This window comes from Sebastes umbrosus, chromosome 1 (genome assembly GCF_015220745.1).
Source record: "Sebastes umbrosus isolate fSebUmb1 chromosome 1, fSebUmb1.pri, whole genome shotgun sequence".
Classification (NCBI taxonomy): Eukaryota; Metazoa; Chordata; class Actinopteri; order Perciformes; family Sebastidae; genus Sebastes; species Sebastes umbrosus.
In genome coordinates this window covers 40,347,067-40,367,602 of record NC_051269.1, presented here as the reverse complement: position 1 = coordinate 40,367,602, position 20,536 = coordinate 40,347,067, and the positions used below count along the sequence as shown (strand labels likewise).

General features: G+C 37.9%; 2 protein-coding genes and 2 long non-coding RNA genes across 6 annotated transcripts; 2 read left to right on the top strand and 2 right to left on the bottom strand.

Moving 5' to 3' along the window:
* Nucleotides 1–228: 228 nt before the first annotated feature.
* ift52 (intraflagellar transport 52 homolog (Chlamydomonas)) lies at nt 229–6,358 on the top strand. Of its 3 annotated transcripts, none has more exons than XM_037775680.1 (14): nt 229–308; nt 1,818–1,999; nt 2,131–2,218; nt 2,538–2,667; nt 2,788–2,863; nt 3,428–3,499; nt 3,602–3,728; nt 3,819–3,902; nt 4,043–4,111; nt 4,201–4,355; nt 4,917–5,004; nt 5,178–5,286; nt 5,863–6,008; nt 6,093–6,358. In XM_037775680.1, the coding sequence occupies exons 2-14, from the start codon at nt 1,881–1,883 to the stop codon at nt 6,132–6,134; spliced, it is 1,305 nt and encodes a 434-aa protein (XP_037631608.1). In that variant the 5' UTR covers nt 229–308; nt 1,818–1,880; the 3' UTR covers nt 6,135–6,358. The 3 variants fall into 3 exon arrangements, with proteins under 3 accessions (XP_037631608.1, XP_037631615.1, XP_037631602.1); XM_037775687.1 differs by having other exon boundaries at nt 282–303; XM_037775674.1 differs by lacking the exon at nt 229–308 and adding an exon at nt 315–456.
* Nucleotides 6,337–6,671, bottom strand: LOC119491570. Its single transcript, XR_005207629.1, has 2 exons — nt 6,523–6,671; nt 6,337–6,437 (listed from the first exon to the last, which is right to left on the bottom strand). It is a non-coding gene; the product is annotated as an uncharacterized LOC119491570 (long non-coding RNA).
* A 193-nt stretch (nt 6,672–6,864) lies between these two features.
* Nucleotides 6,865–8,446, bottom strand: LOC119491563. The gene is made up of 3 exons (XR_005207628.1): nt 8,429–8,446; nt 7,255–7,381; nt 6,865–7,159 (listed from the first exon to the last, which is right to left on the bottom strand). It is a non-coding gene; the product is annotated as an uncharacterized LOC119491563 (long non-coding RNA).
* A 155-nt stretch (nt 8,447–8,601) lies between these two features.
* On the top strand, nt 8,602–19,380 carry mybl2b (v-myb avian myeloblastosis viral oncogene homolog-like 2b). Its single transcript, XM_037775665.1, has 15 exons — nt 8,602–8,906; nt 9,972–10,068; nt 10,193–10,264; nt 11,556–11,648; nt 11,748–11,968; nt 12,072–12,204; nt 12,289–12,348; nt 12,495–12,707; nt 13,738–14,010; nt 14,100–14,242; nt 16,096–16,195; nt 16,289–16,399; nt 18,016–18,132; nt 18,218–18,349; nt 18,466–19,380. Exons 1-15 carry the CDS (start codon nt 8,887–8,889, stop codon nt 18,592–18,594), a joined length of 1,914 nt encoding a protein of 637 aa, XP_037631593.1. The 5' UTR covers nt 8,602–8,886; the 3' UTR covers nt 18,595–19,380.
* The last annotated feature ends 1,156 nt before the right edge of the window (nt 19,381–20,536 follow it).

The following is a 20,536-nucleotide window of genomic DNA, read 5'->3' as shown; positions in this document are numbered from 1 at the left end:
TATTTTTAAATATACGTATTTATTTATTTATTTATTTATTTATTCATTCATTTATTTATTTATGATAGTAATGATTAGTATATTATATATTATATATATATATTATTTTAGTATATAGTATATTACAAATACTTTGAATTTCAGCCCTTATTTATTTCCCCAAACTTATTTATTTTCTGTATTTCTTTATACATTTCTTTGTGCATTTCTGCCTCATTATGCAAATGATTCTTGGTTGCTATGTGGGTTAAGCGCCCTTGGTTACCACTTTTCTCCCATCATGCATCACTGCGAGGAGAGCTGGTGAGGTAACTAAGGCAACGACAACCCGTTAATATCAATACACCCATGTTAATATGAGACTACACAGCGTTACAGCGGGAAACTAAGGTTATATCGACAACAACCGGAGAGAAAAGAAACACGTTAGTAGCTAACAGCGGACGCTAATGTGAGGTAACGACGTCTAGCTGCTAGCTACATGCTAACTTAGCTTAAAACTAGCTAGCTGTGTTAGCTCTGTGTGCTAACAGCATGCTAGCTGTGTTAGCTCTGTTTGCTAACAGCATGCTAGCTGTGTTAGCTCTGTGTGCTAACAGCATGCTAGCTGTGTTAGCTCTGTTTGCTAACAGCATGCTAGCTGTGTTAGCTCTGTTTGCTAACAGCATGCTAGCTGTGTTAGCTCTGTTTGCTAACAGCATGCTAGCTGTGTTAGCTCTGTTTGCTAACAGCATGCTAGCTGTGTTAGCTCTGTTCAAGATTCAAGAGTTTTATTTATTTGTTTTTTGCACCTATTATATAAGTACATTGTAATTCTGAGCAGTTTACACCGAGTCAGCTTTAAGAAAAGAAAAAAAGGTAGAAAAGGCACAAGGTAATTACAGTACAAAATAAGTAGCACATTCAACTACAACACAATAAATAAATAAATTATTAAAATATAAAACGCGTTGTCAGTGTAGTCAATAAATAAACTAAACTACCGTTTGCATAAGAACTATACCCCCAGAATACAAATATACAGTAAATAAATAAATACTTCCAAAAATGAATACAAAATAATTGCAAAAATAAATAAATTCAAAAATAAATAAGTACATTTAAATATTTATAAAAATAAATACACAAAGAAATAAGAGGGCAAATTAAACAGAAACACAAATAGATAAAGGATTAAATTATTAATTAATTAATGGCTAAATTAATTTTTAATATTTTTGCTACATTTAATGATATTTATTTATTTATTATGTTATGTTATGTTTGGTGTTGGCAGGTTGTTTTGAAGTGAGGTTGTATGAGGTACTTATTGTATTACCTACAGCAGATGGAGTTTGAAGAAACAGACAGGAGCACCATCATGTCATTAAATGTAGCAAAAATAATATTAGAAATAAATGTAGCCATTAATTAAATCTTTTTTATTTATTCTCTTATTTATTACTCGTCTGTTTAATGTTCCCTTTTATTTATTTATGCAATTATTTGTATTAATTTTTAAATATATTTATTTGTTTTTGCATTTATTTTTATTCATTAATTTATTTCTTATTTATTCATTAATTTTTCCACTTATTTTTATTTTATATCCATTTTTAAATGTACGTATGCATTTATTTATACATGATTTTCCCCTTTGCATTTCACCCCTTATTTATTTACTAATACAATTTTTGCAAGTTAATATTAGCCAAGTATTCCCGTGAATGTCACTTCTAGCCGGTGAATAATCTTGCTATCTCAGTTCATAGTTAGCTCAGATAGTATTTAACGTATTTAAGACGGTTCCTAGTTAATCAGAGCGGATGTGTTTCTAGGTGTTTCTTGGTGTTTCTAGGTGGATGGATGCAGAGAACTTCGCTGAGTGAATCTAATGAAGGATGGAGAAGGAACAGCACAACATTGTCGTCTTCAACGTCTCGAAAAGAGAGCTGTTTACTACGAATAATGGCTACAAATCCATGCAGAAAAGACTAAGAGCTCAATGGAAAATCCAAAGGTAAGGTGCTTGTAGTGTAACACGAACCATCTCTGCTGTCTACGGTTACTTCATTTAAACTACAAAATGTTCCATAGTATTGCAGTAACTAATCTGGAGAAAACCCTCAAAATAAATGTTGTCTCCCCTAGTATGAAGGAAGAGCTGTCGTTGGAGAAGCTGAAGGGCGTCAAGTTGTGGATAACTGCAGGACCAAGAGAGAAGTTCACAGCTTCAGAGGTGATGAAAAACACTAGCAAAAATCGAGTTTAAATAAAGTAAACATCTAGAATAATAAATCAAACAATACTACCTATTATTAGAAAAACAACAAATAAATACTAACAACAAATAAATAGCTCCTACAGCAAGTTAAGTTTACAAACATTTTACCCCAGTACTCCTCAATGTGGATACATGACCACATACAGTACCCATAACTTCCCACCTCCACTTAACATTTCGAGCACATTTCTGTGAAACTTGGATTCATCCTGTGCTACTTTTAAATTCTGCACACACAAGCATGTTTTCACAGTGTCGTCCCTTTGCATTTCAGCTGGAGGTACTGAAGCACTACCTGGACGGAGGAGGAAATGTCCTGGTAATGCTTGGTGAAGGAGGAGAAATGAAATATGACACTAATATCAACTTTCTCCTGGAGGAGTTTGGAATAATGGTCAACAATGGTGCATATTTAAATTTGTTGAAATGACAGTTGACATCATCTAAGTAGTTCTATGTATTTTTGTGACAATGGTATTGAATTCTGTGGTTTCTTGTTTTCTTTCTCTGCATCACTGCTGCAGATGCTGTTGTGAGGAATGTGTATTACAAATACTTCCATCCTAAGGAGGCGCTTGTGTCCAATGGTGTATTGAACAGGTTTGTCGTTGGAGCATATATTTTTCTCAAAACACACAAACACACCCATTTTATACTGTATATTCCAATAGAGGGCTCCAGGGATGACGTATTTTATAGGTCAACCAGGAAGTTAGCATCACCCTGGGTTCCCTCGAAAAAAAGCCAATGGGATTGTTTCATTGGATTTTGGATTATTATAGAAAATAAGCTCTGTGACAAACAAACGTTTGATATTTACACCTTTTGTTCAGCAAGATAATCTTCACAAATGAACACCTCCTTTATGATTTTAAAGCGTAAATGCAATCGCCAGAAGTAAAAAGTTAGCGTTTAATTATCTTAAGCTTGTGTTAACCACAGAACTTATTTCAGGCATCTAAAAACCCATTGACTTCCAGACGAGGGAACAGGAAGTGCTAAAATGCTAACCCACGTCCAGGTTTTAGGACTAATTCCTGTAGCACTCAGTAACTCCCAGACTTTTAATAGCCTGTACATATGTATCCACATTTAGTTGTAATAAATGTACTACTCTTAAACAGATTAGTTTCTTAGCTAATTTTATGTCTTTTTCTTGTTTAGAGAGATTAGTCGGGCTGCTGGCAAAGTGGTCACAGGCGTCATCGAAGATGAAAATGTTGGAAATAATGCACAGTAAGTTGTTTACTTTTATACTCCTATCTTCTTCATTAAGTACTGCATTTAGTGTTTTGGTGGGTTATTTAACGCAAAGCTCTTCTGTCTTTATTTGTGTAGGGCTCTGACATTTGTGTACCCATATGGTGCCACTCTGAGTGTGATGAAGCCTGCTGTGGCTGTTCTTTCTACTGGCTCCGTCTGCTTCCCCCTAAACAGGCCTGTCCTGGCCTTCCATCAAGGAAAGGTCAGATGTAGTTTTCACACTCATTCCCAGACCATATAACACTTGGTTGTACTTGAGATGATGTTGAAAGATATCCTATGTCTCATGAAGGAGGCTGGCAAGCTGGCAGTGTTGGGTTCCTGCCACATGTTCAGTGACAAGTACATAGACAAAGAGGAGAACAGTAAAATCATGGTGAGTCCAGTTGACATTTAAAGATTTTTTTTTTATCAACTAACACATCAGAAGAGTAGAAGAGTATTCTGCTCTCTTGTGGAATTTTTGTTAAGCATCAATGTTTGTGCACAACAGCCTGTCTTGCTTTTTCATTGCAGGATGTTGTGCTCCAGTGGCTCATGGCTGATAATATTCAGCTGAATCAGATTGATGCGGAAGACCCAGAGGTGAGGAGGTATACTTGACAGGAGAATGGCTTCACTTATATTGTCTTCTAAATTAGCCAAAGATCCCATGTTGTCCATTTGTCCCCTAGATCACAGATTACACCATGTTGCCAGACACAGGGTGCCTGTCAGAACATCTCAGAGTATGCTTACAAGAGGGTGATGAAAACCCCAGGGACTTCACCTCGCTCTTTGATATGTCTTTGTTCAATTTGTCAATGGACACTTTACCCCAAGTCATCAGGTGAGAATTCAAAATACGCCCGAGAAGGCTGTCCTTGCATCACTGCCGTTTTTTCAGCTGACTGCATTAGCGGATGTGAGCTTCCCTCCATCCAGTACATTTACAACGATTGGTGTGTCAGTAAGGCCTGTAGGATCATCAGAGACCACGGCCACTCCAACCACAGACTGTTTCGACTGCTGCCATCTGGCAAACTGTACCGCAGCCTTAAGGCCTGGACAAGCTTCTTCTATCAGGCAACCAGGCTCATATACAAAGGACACTAAAACTCTGTCTGTCTGAGACACACACAGACACACATATAACTGTGCAAACACACAACATGTAAATATAGGGCATACACATTTGCACACTACACATTATTTATATTATTTTATTATATTGTATTTCATTTTACTGTATTGTTACCTTTTAATGTCTCTTACTGTTAATTGTGTTATGTTGCTAGGTCAAGGAGCTTAAACAAAGATTTTTACTCTCTCATACCTGTATATTGAGATATAACAATAAAGGAATCTTGAATCTTCTTTATAGCTAAAAAATGTTAAATGTTTTCTGCAGTGCTTACAAGCAGCTTAATGTCAAAGACGAGCCACTTCAGCTAATCACACCACAGTTTGAGACTCCTCTGCCTCAGCTCCAACCCGCTGTAAGTGTCTGTCCTGCATTCCTGTCCCAGACAATGTTTTTCCATACATACAATTAATTTACCGTAAATTCTAGTCTAGTCATCTACAATTGAAATGTTATGGAAAAGAAAATTTGCTTTAAGCCCCACAAGTTTAAACCCAGAAGTGGGTGTTGTCTTGTCTTTTCTTTTAGGTCTTTCCACCCGCCTTAAGCGATCTGCCTCCGCCCATGCTGGACCTGTTCGATCTAGATGAAACATTCTCTTCAGAGAAAGTGCGCCTTGCACAGCTCACCAATAAATGTAAGTTCAATGTTTTTCTAAACCAAAATGATTAACTGGTAAGGTTTAGGACTGTTAGGGATAGTTCAGAGGTTTTTAAGTAGGGTTGTATGAGGTTCCTATCCATAGTCAGTGTGTTACCTACAGTAGATCACAGTCAGCGCGCCCCTAGTTTGGAAAAGCAGGCAGGAGTACCGGCACCGAAGCTAAGCAATGTACTGCTGTAGACCGGGGCAGCAGCAAAATATATTTTAGACACCTAAAAGGAAAAATTATAGTTACATTTGGAATATTTTCACCACTTTAACTTGCCATCAGACAGCCTTTTCCAACGGGTAACTGAAACCGCTATCTAGGGGGGGGGTAAAATGTGTTGCTGCTGCCCCCGTCCACAGCAGCACATTATTTTGCGCCTGCAGGTTTCTCCAAACTGGGGGCATACCGACCATCGTCTACTGTAGGCAATACACCGACTATGGATAAATACCTCATACAACCCCACTTAAAAAAAAATCTCAACTACCCCTTTAGGTACTATTATTATATTTCATCATTGTTTATTTAATTTTAACCAGTTCCGTTCTTAAAAATTAATAGGTACAGACGATGATCTTGAATTCTACGTGCGGAAATGTGGTGAAATTCTGGGGGTGACTCCAAAGTTGGATAAAGAGCAGAGGGATGCCAAGCACATCTTGGAACACATTTTCTTCCAGGTTGTAGAGTTCAAGAAACTTAATCAGGTGAGAACCTTTAAAAAAAATCTTTACAAGAAAAATTATGCATTGAAGGCCTGGTCTAAAAAAATAATTTCCCCCTCCCTGCAGGAGCACGAGACGGACACAGAGGCACCATTCACGCTGTTGTGATTGGATTCAAGAAACATGTTAATTATATTCAGCTGCCTTTTCAACACACTGTAATGTGACCAAGCAGATGAGTGTATTCTTTAGTAAAGGAGGTAAAGCTGTTGTGTTTTAGAAACTGTATATACACAAGATATTTATCTTTATACCTTTGTATTATATTGTATTTCATTTTGGAAAAAAAATGTACAGTGCACTTGAGCAAATAAAGTCATTGATTACTTTTATTTAAATCTTTCAAATCTTTTAAAAACATTGTTAAAAAAAAGGCATACAGAACTCTGCATGAATCCTCACACATGGATCCTGTAAAATCAAAACAATTTTTGTTAGTTGCAGATCTTTGCCAGAGACAAATATTAAAAATGATTAAGTAAACCAAGCAGCTTACATTCACATTTTTTAAAATCCATTTTGATTCATCTTTGATGCTTGGTGGATGCAGAGGCGGACACAATCATGTACAGTTGAAAATTCCATCCAAGTCTCTTAAAATTTCTCCATGCTAAGTGTGTAATTAGAGGAACATTCATGGTCACCTCAGGGAGAAACTTCAGCTTGTGATTGTTGTGTGCACTGGGGTTTTGGACTACATGTTGCCTCCAGGGCACTAAACTCCATGCAGGATTTGGGGCTGTTTTCGGACTTAATCAACGACACATCCCATGACATATGAGAGACAGTGAGATCACTGTACATCTGGTCAACACAAGCAGCCTTTTTTTGCTTTTTAAGTAACATGTAGGGAGTGGAGGACATTCCCTGCAAAGGCACAGCCAGGAGACAATTGTCAGTCTCTTGAGCGTTTAAGCTGTTCACTGAAAATGCCTGAGAGGGAGAAATGGGATCCGATGATAGGCAGAGAGAAGCCAGAATGGACGGTCTGGTGTCGGATCCATCAGCCATTGTGTCATTTGACGCTCTTGATGTGGACAGTTGTTCCAGCAACAGAGCAGACGGCAAACTCTGTTCCCCCAAAAATTTCCTGTCAAGCTCCGATGGAGATGAACACTCAAAGCGTTTCATATCTAGGAGGTAAAACATTAGAGCCCACTTAGAATCACATCATCTAATCAGACATAAATGAATATATCTATCTTATGAATAAAACCAGTTGTCTTACCTTTAATCACAAAAGCTTTCTCCATTGTTTCCTGGGGCCAGTGAGTGTCAACTGAGCACCAGGTGGGTTTTAAACTGTTGAAGCTGCTTGTTAATTGACCCAGCTGGAGGCATAGCAGGTCATCAGTCTGGAGGAGGTGGGGGAGCATTCATATTTTTATATATATATATATTTATATATGTAAATAAAATGTTATTTTAATTATGTATATTTTGTTATTTAAATCATTTTTTTTCTAAAGAAGAAAAATGTTTAGAAAAAATTTGGGTTTTTTTATTTCCTGAGCACTTCCTTTTGGACAAATATATAAAATAGAGCTCCAAATAAGAATAATTTATCTCATATATACATGTATTGATTATTTTCTCCAATTAATTGTTTAATTTGTCTATAGAAAATAGTCATAAATGCCCTGCACAATATCTCAGAGCCTAAGATGACAACTTTCAAAATTGGTTATTTTGAACCACCAAAGGTCCAAAAAAAAAGCAAAGAATCAACAAAGAGAGAAGCAGCAAATTTTCACATTTGAGAAGTTGGAATCAGAGAATATTCAGTATTTTTGATTAATAATTAACTTAAGTGAATGAATTTTTTGTCATTTGATTAATTGGCCGATGATTTACAATCACCTCAAAATATTGCGATTATTGTTGTTTTAAAAAAAAAAATTAGAATAAATATAACAATGACCTGTTTTTGTTTGTCGCTTAATATTTTTTATTATAAATGATTTAATAATTTATATACAACAATGTAAAGGATTTTGCTTGTCACTATATTGTAAAAAAATATGTGGAGGTAATTCAAGATTCAAGATGTTTATTGTCACGCCGGTTATACAGGTACAATCGTGTGAAATACTTTTTGCTGGGAAGCTCCATTAAAAATAATAAGTTATAATACAATTATAAAAGGAAATACTTTGTACAAGGGCATATTAATAACATATACATATCAGGAAGTATATATATATATTTATTGTGAAGGGCATTTTTGACTATTTTCTAGAAGTGCTCAGAAAATTGAAAAGAAAAATCACCTTTTTCTAAACATTTTTCTTCTTTAGAACAAAGACGATTTAATACACAAAATATACATAATTAAAATAACATTTTATTTACATATATTTATATTTATATATATATATATATATACATGTATGCTCCCTCACCTCCTCCAGACTGATGACCTGCTATGCCTCCAGCTGGGTCAATAACTCTGTCTGATTAGTCTAAGCTTATTGCTATTTGATTATTTCTTTGGGGGGAAACCCACTGTTTTTAAAATTTTATTTTGAAACTCCCACAGGAAGTTTTTCGATCTGACTGCTCGGACCCTAGGCGCACATCTACTGCGCATCTACGTCACCATCCGGTTTCTACGATTGAGAAGAGCGCGAGATAGAAATCCAGGAGCGCGGACAACCTCTGCTCTGCTCTCCAGCTGGCTAAAGGCTGCCTGCAACCATCACCATCCAACACAACACAGCACCGAGCCTCCACCACCACCGCTGACTAACTCTTGAAGACAACAAAACACGCGGAATACAACCATATTACACCAAATACAGACGCACATGACGTGCAAAGGCTGCAGGACAAATAACAACAGAGACAGAAACAGAGGGAAATGTCCTGGTGGCCGCGCGGGTGAGATGTTGATCTTTACTGCATTAACAGTATTAATTTAATCACAGATGGATTTAATGTTACCATATAACGTTACAATATTAATTTCATTCCAGTGGACTGTGGTAAATGTTTGCTTTTTGACCTTTTACTTGTTGTGAGTGCTTCACGGACTCGTCTGTCTGTGCCGCCCTTTTCCTGGAGAATCACTAAAGAGTGTTCAGTATTTAATTTAAGAGTACATTTTTACAAAGTATGGAGCCCCTTTTTTTTTTTTTTGAGAAACCCACTACAGTAATTTCTGAGTAGCCAGTAGTAGTATCTTCTTTTTCCTTTTTTTTTTTTATTTCATTTATTCATTATTATTTGTATTATTATTATTATTATTATTATTATTATTATTATTATTTATTTATTTTTTCTATTTTTATTTATATGTATTTATGTGTATGTATGTATGTATATGTCATTTCTGAGTAGCCATTAGTATAATCTTCTTTTTCCTTTTTTTTTAATTATTTAATTTTATTTATTTATTCATTATTATTTGTATTATTATTATTATTATTATTTATTTATTTTTTCTATTTTTATTTATATGTATGTATGTGTTTGTATGTATATCTGTGTATGTAGGTATATATATTAAATTACTATTATTATTATTATTTTTTTCTATTTTTATTTATATTTATGTATGTGTGTGTGTAGGTATGTATATGTGTATATATATAATATATTTTACATTTTTATTTTAATTTTTTTCTCTTCTTATTTCATGACTTATTTGCGAATACTCTCCCTGTGTTGTATTTTCTACCATTTTTATTTTATGTATCCATGATTGAACGTCAGCCACTCTATTAAATCACAGCAATCAAATAATAATCTAATACTGTTCTGACAGTATACTTACAAACACTAGTTAATGCTCATGAGATCGCCGCCATGTCCCAGTTAGCTATAGAAACAAACCTGATAATCAAGTATTCCTTGCTACACCATAAGGGCGGGTCACAGTGGCTCGTTTGTTGCTTTCACTGTCAGCTTTATTGTTGTACATCACATCTTTTGTTTGTTTCTCAGTGAGGATGGAGAGGAGGCCATGCATCAAGACACCGATTCTGATGTGGCAGAGCAGAGAGACGGTGGGAAAGTGAAGGTGAAATGGACACAAGAGGAGGTGATTGTCTTGACATGTCCCAGCAATTTGCATGTTGTCTCAAATGACTTCTGACCCTGTCAAAGTAAATAATGGCTCTGTAGGACTAGGGAACATAAACATGCTTATTTGTTTATGTTAACAGGATGACAAACTGAAGGCGCTGGTTCAGAAGCTGGGACCAAATGACTGGAAATACATTGCCAACTACATACCAGTGAGTTTGATTATCCTTTTTGTTATTAACCCTTCTGAGACCGACAATAGACTCATTTTTGTCTTCTTTATGGGGGGATAGCAGGTCAACCGTAGATGTCACATAGAAGTGGTGCACATCATCTGAAAGCTGGGAAGCTGAAGATTAATTTGAGATGCAGCTCAGCACTGTGTGTCAAGTTGTTCTAGTCATAATTCAGAAATAAACATGATTTTTATTAATTAATTATTTAAAATAAATTATGATTGGACAATGTGATGGCCATTCTCATGTTCACTTATGTCTCATAAGTTGTTGCAGCAATATTTTGGGTTGAAACCATTTGTTACACAGATTTGGTGCTGAAGTTAACAATTTTTTTACCAATTAAGAATTGATAAAGATGATAAAAAATACCACATTAAGACACCAAGACCTTGAGGAACACCATAGAAAAAGCCATGCTGTGATTTGGTTTCAAAAACTTTTGACATTTGGAGATTTCTGCAAGAATTGCATTTTTTGGTTGTTGTATGGCGAGCACTTCTGTTGTGTAAACTGCTCAGAAACCCCCTTATTGTCAATCTAGATAGGAAAGCCATCCATCCTCTGAATGCTCTAGGTCTCTAGTTTGTGGCTGTAAAGTTTCATGAGGCTGTGTTTATCCTAGAGGTCACCACAGGTCATTTTATACAGCGAGGTCACGTTTTAAAAATGGTCTCAATATGATGAAATGGCTACTATGCGGACTAACATCATCACATATGAATACAATTGGGCTCTTTGGATCCACAAGAGTCTCAGCTTTACAGTGATCCCCAATTTACGTAATTCCAAGACGATTTAGGGACCCCAGTATGCAGAAATATTCAAACATATCATTTTAGAATAGGTGAAAAAAACACATTTATACTGCATGCAAAAAACTGCACGTTTTTTTCCAAAACTGCATGTGATTATCATAAAGTGGGCATGTCTGTAAAGGGAAGACTCGTGGGTACCCATAGAACCCATTTACATTCACATATCTGGAGGTCAGAGGTCAAGGGACACCTTTGAAAATGGTCATGCCAGTTTTTCCTCGCCAAAATTTTGCCTAACTTTGCATTATTTAGCTTCCTTCCCAACAAGCTACCTTCTCTCTAGCTTTAAAACTGAACCTGCTACAGCCTCTGAAAGACAGTAAAGTTGGTCGGAATCGCCCACAATTCTGCAGGTCTCAGAGGGTTAATAGTTAGCTTTAGGGCCTCCTTAGCTGATCTCATATCATTCAGTGTTTTGAAGCTTCTTCTGCTTGTTTTGTTTTGCGTAGAGTCACACTGAACACCAGTGTCAGCACCGTTGGATTAAGGTGTTGGATCCAGAATTGGTTAAAGGCCCTTGGACTAAAGAGGAGGATGAGAAGGTGAGTGCTTCGTTAGGTAGCAGTGCAGAAGTTTACAATTTGACTCCCTACACAAGTATGTCCGGTATGATGAGTAATTGCATACCCCTCATTCCTCAGGTTTTAGAGCTTGTAAATCTCTACGGCAACAAACAGTGGGCAATGGTGGCCAAGCATCTGAAGGGCAGACTGGGGAAGCAGTGCAGAGAGCGTTGGCACAACCACCTCAATCCCAACGTGAAGAAGTCATCATGGACCGCAGAAGAGGACCTCATCATCTACAAGGCTCACTGCCTGATCGGAAACCGCTGGGCTGAGATTGCCAAGCTGCTCCCTGGAAGGTAAATACTCTCCATCTTCGGCAGCTGATTTGATAGTTGATATGGTATGATGCGTGGAAATAAACCCACTCCAAAGGACTCATGTTATAATATTTATTCACAGAACGGATAATGCAGTGAAGAATCACTGGAATTCAACCATCAAACGCAAATTAGAGATGGGCTTCTATGCCGGCGAGGTCTTTAGGCCAGAGGAACTTGAAGAGCTGTTGGCCCGTGTTAATAAAGATGTGCAGGTGGGCTGTCTTTCCATCCTCTCCTCTAATTTGGATGTAGTATTGAACTGTGCGGACAGTAGTGACAGTTTTTTGATTATACAGATGCCCAGTTGCTCTCAAGATGGCGCAGAAAACGAACCAGAGCAGAAAGCGAATCCTTCGGTAAGCAACCAGTCACATCGATTTGAAAATCAGAATTTATATACAGTTTGGCTTTGAGTAATTTAATCTCTGTCAGTAGATTGAAAGAATATCTGTATTGTGTTTCCAATGTCAGTATTATTATAGATGTCTACATTTTCCACCAGTTGCAGGAAACGCCTGTCTCAGCCTCGGATAAAGCCGGTCCCAGCGAAGCAGGGCCATCAAAGGCTGTGTCCCCTCCAAAGGACAGTTTAAGCCCCAAAAGTGAAGCAGACACCACAGGAGAGATGAACGCTACCAGCTGGGTGGTGGACAGCTCTGGCTTTCTCTCCCCTACTGGCCCAGCACTGAAGGAGGTGCTGGACATGGTGGATGGGGTAAGTATCCCCAGTAACCAACAAAATAGACACATCGCATAGCATTTAATTCAAACATATCCAACAGATGATACTTCCATCTTGGCTGCTGCTTGGCAACCTCTTTTTTTCTACCAATGACAAATAATGCGATTGAATATAAAGTTCAGTTATGTGCAGATAAAAAAAAAAGTAGGCTGTCAAAGTTAACACGATAATAACGTGTTAACACAAATTAATTTTAACAATCACTGATTTATTTGATGCATTAACACAACTTGCGATTTTTAGGTGGTAGTGGGCTCAGTTTTAAAGGTAGAGTGAAGCTACTGGCATCATACGCTAAATTTTGGCGAGGAAAAACTCATGGCCATTTTCAAAGGGGTCCCTTGACCTCTGACCTCAAGATATGAAAATGGGTTCTATGGGTACCCACGAGTCTCCCCATTACAGACATGCCCACTTTATGATAATCACATGCAGTTTGGGGCAAGTCATAGTCAAGTCAGCACACTGACATACTGACAGCTGCCTTTTGGGCTGCAGTTTACCATGTTATGATTTGAACATATTTATGATGCTAAATGCAGTACCTGTGAGGGTTTCTTTACAATAATTTGTATTGTTTTGTGTTCTAAATTCATATCCAATAATAAAAGTATACATACATTTGCATAAAGCAAGCACATTTGTCCACTCCCATGTTGATAAGAGTATTAAATACTTGACAAATCTCCCTTTAAAGTAAATTTTGAACACATAAAAAAAATGTGTGATTAAATATTTTAATCGATTGACAGCCCTAAAAAAAGATTGCCAGATAATTTGTGTTGTTTAAATATGTATATTGTTATTGTACTTCTATAAAAGATGTACGCTTCCTTTGACTAGTTAACATGAATTATTTTATTTTTAACTTTTATGACCTTTTACCATTTTACACCGCCATAGTTAAACAAACGCAGAAAAAGCTTTAAAAAGCGTAGCTGTAATATTTTAGAATAGTGACTAGATGTCCAACTAACAAGTTAATTGTCTCTTCTGCTATCAGGACCTCGATGGCTGGTGCAACCTAGAAGCCTTTGACCTGCCTGAGGACAGTCCGAGTCCAGAGCGCCACCGGTTTCGTCTGGAGGGCAGCGCCTTGCAGGAGTTAAGCAAAAGCTGCAAGGGGGAACTCATCCCTATCTCTCCTGGAGGGATCACGCCGCCCTCCATACTGAGCCACCGAAGCCGGAGACGCATCGCCTTGTCTCCTGATACCAGTAGCTCCATGACTCCCAAGAGCACTCCTGTTAAAATCTTGCCCTTTTCTCCATCTCAAGTAAGTTATTAAATCAATGCACAACTGACTTTTGGCGCTGCTCACAATGTCGCATGAGATGGTCCGTTAACTAACAAGTGTTGTTCCAGTTCCTCAACATGTGGACCAAGCAGGACACTCATGACCTGGAGAACCCGTCCCTCACATCCACGCCAGTGTGCAGCCAGAAAGCCCTTGTTACTACACCGCTACAGCGTGACAAGACCCCCCTCACCCAGAAGGAAAACTCAGCGTGAGTGGTCTCTAACTAGTGATGGCTTCTAATAGCTGGTTCCATTTTGGATTTCAGGTTGACCAAATACCTGGATTCTTTAAAGGGACAGTTCACCCCAAAATCAAAAACACATATTATTCCTCTTACCTGTAGTGCTATTTATCCATCTAGATTGGTTTGGTGTGAGTGTTGGAGATATCGGCTGTAGAGATGTCTGCCTTCTCTCCAATATAATGGATGGCATTTGGCTTGCACCAAAAAAATACATTTGAAAAACTCAACAGCGATGTCTCTTTCCAGAAATCGTGACCCGGTTACTCAAGATAATCCACAGACCTTGTTATGAGCAGTTTCATGTAGGAACTATTTTCTTTCTACCGAACTACACCCGCCAACCGTATCACCGCGCAGAAGGAAAAGTGCACCAACTCATGGACGAGAGGCTCGTGCTTGTGACAGCGTGAGATGTAAACGTGAATGGCGTCCTCCTCGGCTGAGCTGTAATGTCAGCTAACTCACACCGGAGCAGACAGGCCACGGCTCCAACATTTTGATTTGTACTGCTTTTACCTATTTTAAACGCTCGCTGTCAGTACTACATATTGCTCCTTTAATAATAATAATAATTTGAATGTCAACATTATGAATGAAGCTTCGAACTATTCGGTACAACCCTAATTACATATGCGTATAGCGCTCACAAAAGACACAACTTTCATAGTTAGACAAAAAGTCTGATTATTTTTGCTTTCATTTCTGGTATTTTACCCATATATGATGAATACTGTGTGCCTACATACCTTAGTGTGATTATAAGTGCATGGGAGTGAATATTGGCGTGCGACTTCAGTTACTTCAGTATTTGAAGTATGTTGCTTGTGCTGTACAGTAGGCTACAGCTGCTCATTGAATGTGTCCAGTACATTTAATAAACCTTTTTTATATATTAAAGGGACTATTTGTAACTTTCAGAAATGCTTCTTAACAGTGACACCTGTGGCCGTGAAATCAACGAAAGTCAGCGTCGGGCTCGTGCTTGTGCTCGCGCTACGTAGACATAAACGAGCATCGCTCAACACAGTGAGGCGACACACGTCAGCTAAAACCACAATATCACTCTATATTTCAGCTGCTTGGCAGTAATGTTAGCTGACCAAACGAAGGTCTCTCCATGAATCACTGCTGATACTGTGTTTGCTTCTCCTGCCTCATAGCAGGCTTCAGCAGCGGGGCTCCGCAGCGAGAAACTCGTCTCCCTCCGCCCGCAGCCGGAGTGAACAGGGAGACACCGGCACCCGGTCGGTAACGAGATGACAACGTTTCTCGCTGGAGAGCCCCGTCACATCACAAGACACGGGGAAACCTATGTTGGTCTGGAGGAGCTGCAGCATTTATTTCTGCACAAACGTCCACTGTACATTCACTAGATATTGTCAGAGATAAACTAACTCTTCTGCAGTGTGGAGTGAGCGCGCGTTCACGTCTAGAGGTGGAGCGAGTACGCGAGAACGCGCGCGCTGTCTGAGTGAAGGCAAGCAGGCAGAGGAGGAGAGGCAGCAGCCACACGCGAGCGCGCATGTGTCCCGACCCGGTACATTTATACACTTAGAAAGTTACAAACAGTCCCTTTAAGCTGCTCATCTCATTTTTAGGTTTTAGGGTACTGGTTGTGAACATGAATTAGACTGCCACTAAATCTGTTTCTGCTTTCTCAGCCAACTAAAGGTGATAGACATCTTTGAGTCATTTTAGCCTTTAGTTACTTGCAAATGTGGAAACGTAAGCCTAATGAGTATCGATGAGGGATTCAAAAGGATTTGGATTTGATACTGGATTCAAGTTTGATTTGTTCACATTTTGTTTTCATGCAGATTTGTTACACCCAACCACAAGTCCGACCTCTGTACGACCCCACGAACTCCGACTCCGTTCAAAAATGCCATGGAGAAGTACGGACCTCTGCAGCCACTGGTGAGTGTCTGATTGTCAGTGAAAAGCAATGAGTTCCCCTTATGGTTTTTATCAACGCTGCTTTAACACTATTTTTCTGCTGTGTGATCTTAGCCTCAGACTCCCAATCTCGAAGACGACATAAACGAGGTCATCCTAAGAGACGGTGGGATTGACTTGGTTGTTGTACGTACGACAACGCCTGAGCAAAGACGCAAAACGATGGTAAATGAGTCAACTTTAATACTTAACACCTATTTTAATCCTTTAACCCCTGTTAAAGGTATACCGTAACATTTATACATATTAGTACAGATCATATAGAGCCAGCATGATATAAAATATTAGAGACATTTGTAATAAAGCAAGTTAGTAAAATCAACACAACCTTGCCCAACAGTACAGCATTTAGTTCATTCTGTATGTCCAGGTAAGGATGCTAAATAATAATAGTAAAAAGTAATATTGTTGTTTGTTTTATATATCTGTTTTTAGTTTTGTTTTTTATAAAAAAAAATAAAACTAATGAAAACCGTCTTGGTTGCTCTATCCACTCTTCCAACAATCACCAGTTTGGTCGAAATAATCCCATAATTCACAGAGTTAGATGTGAAAAGAAACAGCCATTATATGCGCTTCTCAAAGCTACCAGACTCCATTGACAGAAACATTAATTTTACCTCACCGATCGTTGTAAAACACACTTTATTCAACTCGACAGAAACTAAACAAAACTAATAAAAAAAACATCTTTGTTAGTTCTCACCAACTCTGGTTTGAGAGGTTGAAAGAGAGAATGAATAAGTAACATATTTTCAGTTTGCTAACCCTGTTTTCCAGCGCATTTGTGACATTGAATGTGACACAACAGGGAAAAAAACAGAAATGCTACTACTGGCAATCTCCTATTATTTTGTGTTTTAAAAAACAGCATATACACGCTAATTTTTGTGGAAAAGGGGTATAAGATAGTGAAGAGAAGGGATAAGCGTTTATATGATGGTTTGTGCTTATGATCAAGTACCGACTCGAGTGTATGTCTGTTAAACTATAACTGTAGATTGTCTGTAGAAGGTGAATCTTGGGTAACATCCACACTATTACGTTTTCATTTTAAAACAGCGTTTTAATGTTCCGCCGCTGAGCCGGGATCAGAGGTGGAATCTCTGTGTGAAAGGGGCTACTGACAGTCTTCCACTGTTGTTCAGCAGACAACTGCACAGCAGCGACTGAGTGTGAAGTCCCTTGTTCATTCACTTCCCCCAACCAGATATTTCTAGGCTTCTACTGCCACAGCCATTCAAGAATGCTTTCAACTAATATGTTTTAGCTTCCACACTGGAACTTTTAGTCCCTGGAACTACTTTTTAAGAAACTAAAAGGTTCTTCAGCCCAATGTTGTCTATGTTTCCACCGCAGTTTAAAGACCTGAGAAGACTTGGGCGAATGAAAAAGCAACATGTCATGGGACAAGGGCTGCCTAACTTTACTTTTAGTGTTATCAAACAAAGAGAAATGGAACCCAAAAGTTTGGGTACTTACAGAAACTACTCTCCCAATCAGGGCATTTTTTGGGAGGTAAATTGTCCCCAGAACTTAATCTAGACCCTGGTCCCTGTGGTCGAAACGGAAAGAGTTCCTCAAAAGGTTCTTAGTTCCAGGGGGGAAGTTCCTCTGGTGGAAATGGGGCTATAGAAACAGTATATAAACAGCTCAATGCTGAACTCTTTTCCGTTTTTGCCTGGACAAAATTGTATTGATTTTATTTTAGACAGATTGTACTTCATCATTGACTTTTGTGCTGAAGCTATTTACACATATCTGCATTTTTTTATTCCCAGCATCGGCCTCCGATGAAGAAAGTACGGAAATCATTGGCCCTAGATGCCGTGGACTGCCACGTGACGCCTATGTCGAAACGCAAATCCATGAAAACTGAAATCAAACACACCATCAAGGTAAAAAAAAAGTCTAAATGTGTTATTAACCTGTCTGTAGATTTGACGCATCCTAATTCTTTTTGTACTCCTTTTTCAACAACAGGAAGAACCAGAGATAGTTTCTATCAACTCCTCATCATTTTGCAATAAGCAGCATGAAAATATTTTGGATCAGGGCTTCCTATTGGGACCCAGTGACAGTGCCATATTTCCCAGCACGGTGCCCCCAGTTCTGGTAAGTTATTACATTTTAACCTTAAAAGGAATGGATATCCTCATCAATGGAGAAAAAATATTTTAACATAGCTTTTCTACTTAGACCTAATATGATGTTTTTTTCTCTCTCTTCAGATGTCAAAAGAATGGGAGACGGTTGTTTGTGGACAAACTAAAGACCAACTCATTATGACGGAGAAAGCAAGACGCTACCTTCGCTCACTAAAATCCCACGCTCCCAACCGGGCTCTGATTCTGTCCTGAGACATGTCTCGTCTTTACACCAACATGTTACACATGCAGAACTTAATGTTGCTGTTTTCCCCCCTATACTTTTTGCTGTTGTAATTTATGGTGGAGAAAATGAACATGCCATGTGTAGGTTTAGTACAGTTTTTGAACAAGTCATTAGCAATCAAAACACTGACAATATGTAGCCCTATCAATATTTTGAGAGGGAACGGTTTTAGATTTATTCTCACTCCAATGGCCTTGTGCAAGGCTTGAGTGTATTGTCACTTAAACATGAAAAGAACAATGAATGTAAAATTGAAAAATCACGGCCATATACTTTTGCTATCACTGAAAAGACACGGTTTTACATTGCATAATGTGAATGTAATTTAACCGTTTTTTAAAGTTGTGAAGAGTACAAAGAAGACTCGGGCTGCACCTCCATATCTTAAATTCTGTTATATATGGAGTAAAATTCAGACAGGTTGATCAGTAATGCATTTAGAGATGAAGGGTCCATGTTGAAAATGTTAAATGAACATTGTCTTGTTGTAAAAATCAGTTTAGCATGTGTCTAGACTTATAATATACATCTCAATACACATATTAATAGTGAGGACCTCAGGGGGAAAATTAGATGTCTGCTGGACAATGACTTGTGATGTAAAGGAGGCATGGGAGCTGTACCACCGTCGACAGCAAGAGTATTATGTTATTTGGCACTGTTTGTAAATATTTAGAGTTGTATGTTTTTACTTTTGTCATACAGCATTTTGTTGAGAAATTTAATAAAATGCAAATATAATATGTCCTATACACACTTTCCTCCTTGATTATGCTGCTACTGTGCAAAGCAGCATATCTAATGTAAACCTGGCATTTAACATTTGCCTAGTTGTGGTTTTACGATATGTTCAGTTGAACCGGATTCACATTTAAAACAGTACAGCTAAATGAAATGATGTGCTCAACGCAGGTGATCGGTACGGTTTCACATTTGATCTTAGCAAATGGTAATGTTTTGATTATTCATTGGTCTGCTGTTTCAGTACTTTGAAACAAGTCAAAGGACTATGTTAGAGTAGGTTTTATAAGTTCTTGGCCACCTGTAGCCTACTTTAGATAATAATTATCAGGCTCTATGATTCATTGAAGTTCAGAACCTTCTTATTGGGAGCATTTTTTTATACATGCAAATGTGACACAATGTCTACATGTTTGAATTATAAATCTTGTAAATACACCAGTTTATGAAATAAAACTCACTATTTATAAATTGACATTAAAGGTTTTATTGATAACATTTTTATGTAGACAAATATTTTTTTTGAATTAGTACATCAACAGAGCCTTTAGAAAGGTGCCGAATAAAAGTATGGCTCTTCCCGAAAAAAATTATGATTGTGTATAAATAATTGAAAAAATGTTGGCGGGTCCAGAAGGAATGTTTTGTTTATATCTGTGGAAGATGTTTACATTCCATTCCCACTTCTTACAAGGTTCGTGAGTCAATAGTAAAACGACGTCGGTATCTCTGGGTCGTCAGTTAGTGTGTAAAAAACTGATAAATGACTGAGATTGGCGGTAAGTGCCCGGCAACGACTTGTTGTGAAGTAAATGCAATGGGAACAGGGGAGGGCGAATGCAACATCTAGTGGCTGAATGTTATCAATAGCAAATTTAAACCTGCAGTAGGCAGAATGTTTTTGCCATCATTGGGCAAAGAAATCCATAACATCTTTTCAGCATATGTAATTCAAGTGCTCTGACAGAAAACTAAACTTCTGCACCTGTTCTAGCTCTCTTCAGGCTTTGCCACTGCAGCTTTAAATATGGCAATAAATTGGTAATACAATTGTAATAACATTATTATTCTTATTAAAGGGCGCATAACCTGAATGTATTCAACGTCACGTGTACTAATGAAACAATCATGATTATCGTTAAATTATGTTTGCGGTGTATGTATGTG

Bases quoted from the DNA above. Each gene is read 5' to 3' on its own strand.
- ift52 (XM_037775680.1), top strand. From the start codon at position 1,881: ATGGAGAAGGAACAGCACAACATTGTCGTCTTCAACGTCTCGAAAAGA. The intron at 2,000-2,130 runs GTAAGGTGCTTG...TGTCTCCCCTAG, and splicing joins GCTCAATGGAAAATCCAAAG to TATGAAGGAAGAGCTGTCGT. The intron at 2,219-2,537 runs GTGATGAAAAAC...TTTGCATTTCAG, and splicing joins AGAAGTTCACAGCTTCAGAG to CTGGAGGTACTGAAGCACTA.
- mybl2b (XM_037775665.1), top strand. From the start codon at position 8,887: ATGTCCTGGTGGCCGCGCGG. The intron at 14,243-16,095 runs GTGAGTGGTCTC...GTTTTCATGCAG, and splicing joins ACCCAGAAGGAAAACTCAGC to ATTTGTTACACCCAACCACA. The intron at 16,196-16,288 runs GTGAGTGTCTGA...GTGTGATCTTAG, and splicing joins ACGGACCTCTGCAGCCACTG to CCTCAGACTCCCAATCTCGA.